This window comes from Setaria italica, chromosome V (assembly GCF_000263155.2).
Source record: "Setaria italica strain Yugu1 chromosome V, Setaria_italica_v2.0, whole genome shotgun sequence".
NCBI lineage: Eukaryota > Viridiplantae > Streptophyta > Magnoliopsida > Poales > Poaceae > Setaria > Setaria italica.
The window spans coordinates 3,033,938-3,041,185 of record NC_028454.1 but is presented as its reverse complement, the minus strand read 5'-3'; the positions used below and the strand labels follow the sequence as shown (position 1 = coordinate 3,041,185).

General features: G+C 44.4%; 1 protein-coding gene across 1 annotated transcript; it reads right to left on the bottom strand.

Annotated features, from left to right (window-relative positions):
- Positions 1-290: 290 nt before the first annotated feature.
- Positions 291-3,444, bottom strand: LOC101782977 (acyl transferase 4). Its single transcript, XM_004967558.3, has 2 exons — positions 2,813-3,444; positions 291-1,391 (listed from the first exon to the last, which is right to left on the bottom strand). Exons 1-2 carry the CDS (start codon positions 3,275-3,277, stop codon positions 522-524), a joined length of 1,335 nt encoding a protein of 444 aa, XP_004967615.1. The 5' UTR covers positions 3,278-3,444; the 3' UTR covers positions 291-521.
- Between the last annotated feature and the right edge of the window lie 3,804 nt (positions 3,445-7,248).

The following is a 7,248-nucleotide window of genomic DNA, read 5'->3' as shown; positions in this document are numbered from 1 at the left end:
AAAGTTAATGTATTCACCTCCATGGTCACGGATAAAATTGTGAAGATCCATAGTAGCCACAACAATTATCTTTTACTTGTACATAGGGTAGGGTGACATATTGTAGAGAATTTGCCACTTCATTTTTAATAATCTAAATGATCGCTTAACAACGAATAGATGAGTGAACACGATTAAATTTTTCCATAGGAGTTTTTTTTGTTCCACACCTCTATGCCATTTGGGGAGACGAGACCTTGTCATAAGCGGTATAGTCATCTAATTTTATCCCAAAATTTTAGGAAGTCGAATATTCCGATATCAATTCGCATGTTATTGGCTTATTGCACACTGCTGAGGCACAAGCATTTGAAAGGCTGCCAGCGGGAGCAGAGGTGACAGCATTGGCGAAGGGAGAGATGGGGTCAAGGTCCTACTGCTGAGAATGTCGACAAGCAGAGGAGGACCACGTACTTGCACACCCAACAAGGTTCCTAAAACAGAGGCAGAGCATGGTCTAAAAAAACAGAGGCAGAGCAGAGTCAATTCAGGAACGCCATCATCTCCTCCTTGAACACCGGCAAGTGCTCCTGCTCGACGCACTCCGTCATGATCCTGACCCCCATCCGTGGCGCCGGCGGTGCACCGACGATGGCGATGGGCATGTGCGGGTGATAAGCCAAAGGTATCACGTGGGAAGGCCCACCCCACCCGTAGTCCGCTTCCTGGAACCCAAGCCGCGTCCAGTCCGACACGAATAGCGCCTCGTACGCGAACGGCAGCTCGTAGGGGTCCTCGACCCCGACGAGCTCCCCCGCCGCCCACCGCGCGAACTCCGCCGGCAGCCGCGCCTTGGCCTCCTGCATCATGGCCACCAGAACAGCCAAGTCTGCAGCCTCCACCGCGCCGCTCTCCGCGCTCACCATCACCGGGTACATGCAGTTGCCGTAGTACCCTGCGACGCCGGCGCCGTCCTTGGGCCTCCAGGCGTCGCCGCGCAGCAGGTGGCGAACGTTAGCGGCGACGCAAAGCGTGACGCGCGCGGACGTGTCGGCCAGCCGCAGCGAACGCGTCCGCGCCTGCCATGTCTTGGCGATGGCGACGTCCAAGGTGGAGCAGCGCCGCCCCGTGGACTGGAGTAACCGGGACTTGGCCTTCTCGATGCTGTCGAAGCTCAGGTCCACGGTGAGGTGCCGGAGTTGGAGCATCCGCGGTTTGCCAAGAGGGCCGGAGAGGAGCTTGGGTGGCTTCGGGATGAGCTCACGGGACCAGATGGGGGTGACGCGGGGCTTGGGGAGGCTGCGGGCGTAGTCGCCAATGGCGGTCATGAACTGCCCAGCGCCCAGGCCGTCGGTGATGGTGTGGCTGGAGATCAGCCCAACAACAAAGCCACCGCAATTGAACTCCGTCACCTGCAGATAGTAAAAGTATTTTTTTAATTAAGGAAAATATCCCGTCTTGAACATCTCTACATTTGTGAATTGCGATCGTAAGCGGGTCGAGCAACCCACAACATTTTAGTGGCGGAATTTGCCAATAAAATGGATGACGTATACACAGTTGATATTTGAACACATGGCATCGGTAGGGACATATCAGTAAACCCATCAGAAACATTGTGTAAATCTCATGGGCAGGGCACCATGATTTTTAACCCTTGCAAAGCAGAGTTGGATCCTCAAGCCTCGAGGGCAGTGCCTCCCATGCTACAATCTTATCAGGATCCTTCCACTTTAGACCTTGTTTAGTTGCTCTGAATTTGGGTATCTAAAATTACTGTTGTAGCACTGTAGCACACTGTAGCGTTTCGTTTGTATTTGTGAATTATTGTCCAAATATTGACTAATTAGGCTCAAAAGATTCGTCTCGCAAAGTACAACAAAACTGTGTAATTAGTTTTTGATTTCGTCTACATTTAGTACTCCATACATATACCGCAAGTTTGATGTGATGAGGAATCTTCTTTTTGTATAGTGTCAAAATTGGGAGTTTAGGTGGAACTAAACAAGAGCTTAGGGTAGCAAAGTCACATAAACAGTGTTGTGATCACGGTGGATAAGGTATCCACTACGATCTGCTGCTAGATCTGCTGCCTGATTATTCTGTGGCAACAACAAACGATCTGACGGCCTAACTACCGCATTTATGGCACGACATGCAGAAAACAATTTTATTTGTTTGCCATGCTGATCGCCACGTCGTTCTTAATTGTGCTGGTACTTGCGCCTATATCAAAATGACTGCACAACCTTATACCGAACTGAGGGTAACTCAATTGTTAGGTTCTAATATGTCCACCTAGGTTCGAGCCTCTTGTGTTTTTCGATTAATTATTCTTATAGTGAACCCTTAGACAATGACGATGTGTGTTGAATTATTAGTCTCAAGATATGCATGCCGAGCCATTCGTAGAGATAGGATATGTGTGCAAGAGAATTGCATGTACACACCGTGAATACCATCTAGTTCTAATCGAATTTTTGTTGTTCATTACTTTCTCTGACCATTATTATAATTCCATTTAAATTGCCGTAGGTCAAACCGATTTAACTTGAATAACAATATACTTTATCTAAATGAATAGCAAACGCTATGAATTTAAAAATGTCAAAATGACCTACAATTTGGGGCGGAGGGATTATATAAAAGAACATTCTCTTAAATGAAAAAATATTTATTATAAAATGTGTTTCATAATGAATCTAATAAATGTTAATTTAATACGTAATGTATGTACTAATTGTCAAATTAAAGTTCTGCTTAGGACGCTTCTTGACAATAGACTTACAGTTATAAATGGAGAAAGTACAGATTTATTATAATTATGTAGTACCTGCATCATGAGAGGGAGGTCAAGTGGCTGCACGCCGGGCGCCTCGTCCGGGAGCAGGTCTTGCTCCGGGATGGCGAAGGGGTACTGGTCGAGGCACGCGACGTCCTCCAGGCTGCACCCGGCGGCGACGGCCTCCACGAACCACGCGCCCTCGCCGGTGCACTCCACGCGGGCGCCGCCCGGACCCTCGGGGCCGTCGACGAACCGGCCGGCCATCGGGTAGTAGTCCACCAGCGCCTTCCCGAGCGCCTCCCGGACCACGCTCGCCGGGGACGGCTGCGGCTGTGCCTCGCCGCCGCGCCTGTCGTCGTCGCTGCAGCCGCGGGGAGCGTACACGTGCAGCGACGGCACCATGTGGCGCAGCCCCACCACGCGGTCGATGGCGGAGAGCTCCAGCGAGCCTGCCGGCGTCGCCGTCGCCGGGCGCACATACGACCCGCTCGTCCTCCGCACCGTGAACCCCATGGCTCTCTATGTGTGATCGATCGATCAGTGAGCTCGATAGCTTGACCTGCAGGGCTTCGTGTGGATGTGGCGTTTGTGTGCGCTTGCTGGGTGTGTGTATATATTTATTGGAACAATTAGGGAGCAGTCTTGACACACGCCTTGCTACTGGACCGACCTGTAATGACAGCCAATAACCAACATGTACGTTGATTATGAGATGACAAATATGGGAATAAGAGGTATTTTATACTCCCTCCTCCGTTTCAAAACGTAGGTCGTTTTAGCTTTTCTATTTTGCTATATATCTAGATATAACTTTATATGTTGATGCATAATAAAATTTAGAGTAAAATATACTAGCGGTCCCTAAACTTATCATGGGGTGTCATCCGGGTCTGTAAACTCTCAAAATACATTTTCAAGCTCCCAAACTTGTCTCAAGGTGTCATCTGGGTCCATAAATTCTCAAAGTGCATATTTAGATCCTCAGGTTTCATCCGGGTCCCTAAACTCTCAAACTACATTTTCAAATCTTAAAACTTGTTACCCATCACTGATGGCAATGCTTCCTCCTCGCTCGTTGCCTTCACAACTACCTTGTGCTAGTGATTGCACATGTGTTGCTTAGCGCTTGATTGGGGATCTTAAAATACACTTTGAGAGTTTAAGCATTCGGATGACACCCTAAGATAAGTTGGGGGACCTGAAAATGTGTTTCGCGAGTTTGGGGATCCGGATGGCATCTTGCGATAAATTTATGGACTAGAAAATGCATTTTGAGAGTTCAGGAACCTAGATGACATCTCATGACAAGTTCAGGACAGCCCGTATATTTTACTCCAAAATTTATGTATCTAGAAAAGCTAAAATGACCTACATTTTTAAACGGAGGAAGTAGCTCTCTATCTATGCGAGCTATTTGCTGAAGTTGGAGGTATTTTTATAGACTAAAAAAAAAAGAGAGAACCCTCATTTGACCTTTTGTGAGTTTTGATTTGAGGGAGTTGTTCTAGGTAAATCCTACTCTCTGTGTTAACAAATATAGTGTAGTTGGGGACAACAAACCTTCTAAACTTGGGGTAGAGCTATTTAGAGGGTCTGCTAGAGTTTCTAAATATTTTCGAGTTTATAAGAAGTCAAACTATTTTTAGTTTGACTGTCAATAGAAAACATCATCATAAAGATTAAATGTACAAATGATATTACTAGATTCATCATGAAACCAACTATTATAGTATGTAATCCTTTCAATTTGAAATAATTTATTTTTTATAGATATTATTTGTTTGTGTCAATAATCTAAAATGCTTATATTTGTGGATGGAAGGAGGAAGTACCGGGCAATTGTGGTGGATCCCAATGAGACTAAAACAATCTAGCTTTGGGAACCTTTTGTGTCCAAAGCGAGTAGTTTTTCTTTTTGCAATGAATCTTAGATTGATTATGGACAAACTGTAATTATGTAAAGGTCACTGGAGCAACGTGATAATAACCTAGAGCACTTGCCCCCCTTTCCTATGGTGCCCGTCGCCATTCTTCTCTATCTCTTCTATTGAGCAATTGGTTCAATCTTCATCATTGTTTTCAATCTTATAAATCTTTCTTCAATCCTCAAGAGAACAACTGGTCGTTTAGTATTGCGGTTCAGTGCCATAGATCTTTTGTTGACGGCAGTTAGCGTGTCAATTCGTGAACCGCAAGGGCACGGATCAGTTGTAGCTTTTCTCTTAGAGTATTCCCCCAAGGTTATCAATCCGTGGAACAAGTAAGATGCTGTTGGTATTTCTTAATGTTTACAAATAAATTCGCAAGTGCATGGATATATCATTTGTGACACCCGGCCCAATTTGGTTGGTCCAATAGTGGCCCATGAGCGCAGGTGCGCATGTTTAGTACCACCTTGCTAATTGAGCAAGGGTGGAGCTAACTTATAAGCCTTTGTATTGCAGCCATAGCACCTTTGGGTTAACCCTTTTACACGAAGCGAGGACGAAAGTGTAAGCAGGGTGCTGTGTATATGTGTACCCGCCCCTTGGAAGGATAGGGTGATGCAGCTTTGAAGGACGGGGTGTTACAACTGGTATCAGAGCCAACCCTCGCGGTTACGCTGAGAGGGAATGTTCCTGGACATTTGCCCAAGTGTGGGTGAGTTGTACCGACGAGGATGTCGAGTTCTTTGAGGGGGGTGTATGTGACACCTGACCCAATTTGGTTGGCCTAGTAGTGTGCTATGTGTAACCCTTTTAGGCTCATCATAATTCTGTTCTTCTCAGGCTTCATTATCTATTTCTGAAATATTATCCCGATCGATCCTTCCCTCATCTTCTTCTCCTTCTTCGTCTTCAAATATTTTCTGGATCAATTCTCCACTTATCTCTTGATCAAATATATCATCAATTCTTCTAGCTTCGCTTATATGTTTCTTATTTCGTATGTGGCTGTTTAAATGGTCAAAATTAATTGGAATCCAATCAAGCTGATCGAATTCCGCCAATGGTCTAGCATGATCAAAACTTCGGCCTACATTCATGTTAGTTTCAGTAGTTTCAATTGTGTAACGACTTCTCTTACCTCAAGAAGCAGTTCTTTGATTTTTAGTGTGGCCAGTTCATCTTTTGCAAAAATTTCAGCAAGCATCTCAGGCTTATTTTTGTCATCTTGCTCCTCCCGGTAGAGTTTCTGCCATTCTCGTTCCACTCGTTTTGCATTGCTTATCCTTTGTAAGATCTGTGTAGCTTCTCTAATCGTCTTCTCCATAAAATCACTTCTACACACATTCTTACATATTGGGTAGAGTGTGGAGTTAGTGAAAAATAAAATGAATGCAATATCATATCACCAGAAATTCCCAAGTTCGATTGCTTGAGTAGTCCATTAAATCGGTTCCAGGCTTCATCAATCCCTTCATCCTCTCCCCGCTTGAAACAAATCACTTGCCTCTTTAAATATTGGATCTTAGTTAAGGGAAAATATTGTATGCAGAATTCCTTCACGAGCTCGTCCCATTTTTCCTTCACTTTAATAGGTGCAAGTGTGTACCATTTTCGTGCTTCACCTTCAAGAGAGAATGGAAAAAGATTCCATTTGAACCAAGCATCTGGAACTCCTTCTTGTTGCACCATGTTGCAAATATCATCGTGAATCACTCCATGTGTCTATATGGGTTGTCGTCCTCCAATCCTCTAGAAGGGTTTGTCACCACCAACTTGATGATTCCATGATTCAATTTATAGTGGGTTGTAGCAAGCACCAAATCTAATTTTTGCAACTCAAAGTCCTCTAATGATGGCATTGCTAATTCCCTTAGTGACATTTCTTCATTCTCCAATGGTGAGACGAACAGATCCATCTAGACACTGAAAAGAAAAAATAAAAACAAAAAGATCTACACAAAAATTAAGTATTAGTGGGTTAGCAAAATCAAAACAAAGATCAAACATAGCAAACTGACTTGTTCCCAGCAACGGTGCCAGAAAAGGTTGTTGACGGCAGTTAGTACGCCAATTCATGAACCGCAAATGCACAGATCAAATGTAGCTTTTCCCTTAAAGTATTCCCCCAAGGTTATCAATCCGTGGAACAAGTGGGATGCCGGCTCTCACTTTATACTAATCTTACTAATGGAATCAGACAATATAAGTTGTGTAGAGAGATAAACTAATCTAAACTAACAAAGAGCAAAGGGTGATACAGGATAGATAACAAAGATAGATATGTATTCCCTCCCTAGGATCTAGGTTCACATGAATATGCATCTACTACACAAAAAGGGTGTTGCCTTTACTAGCTTCACATCGGTTATGTGATTGCTCCGCTCTTTTCCTCCTGCATACCATCACTACATAGGGGGTACTCAACAACCTCGCTTACACATCTATATCAAAGCATTCGCAAAGTTAAGCTAATCACCACGATTAGCACAAACTCTACTAAGAATATGTGCTGATCAGAACACATATGAATGAAGCATTGCAATGATATAGACCATG

What these genes read in the sequence shown, in the direction of transcription:
- LOC101782977 (XM_004967558.3), bottom strand. Translation starts at nt 3,277, where the DNA reads ATGGGGTTCACGGTGCGGAGGACGAGCGGGTCGTATGTGCGCCCGGCG. An exon ending in ACCTCCCTCTCATGATGCAG is followed by an intron (nt 1,392 to 2,812) that starts GTACTACATAAT and finishes TACTATCTGCAG; the next exon opens with GTGACGGAGTTCAATTGCGG.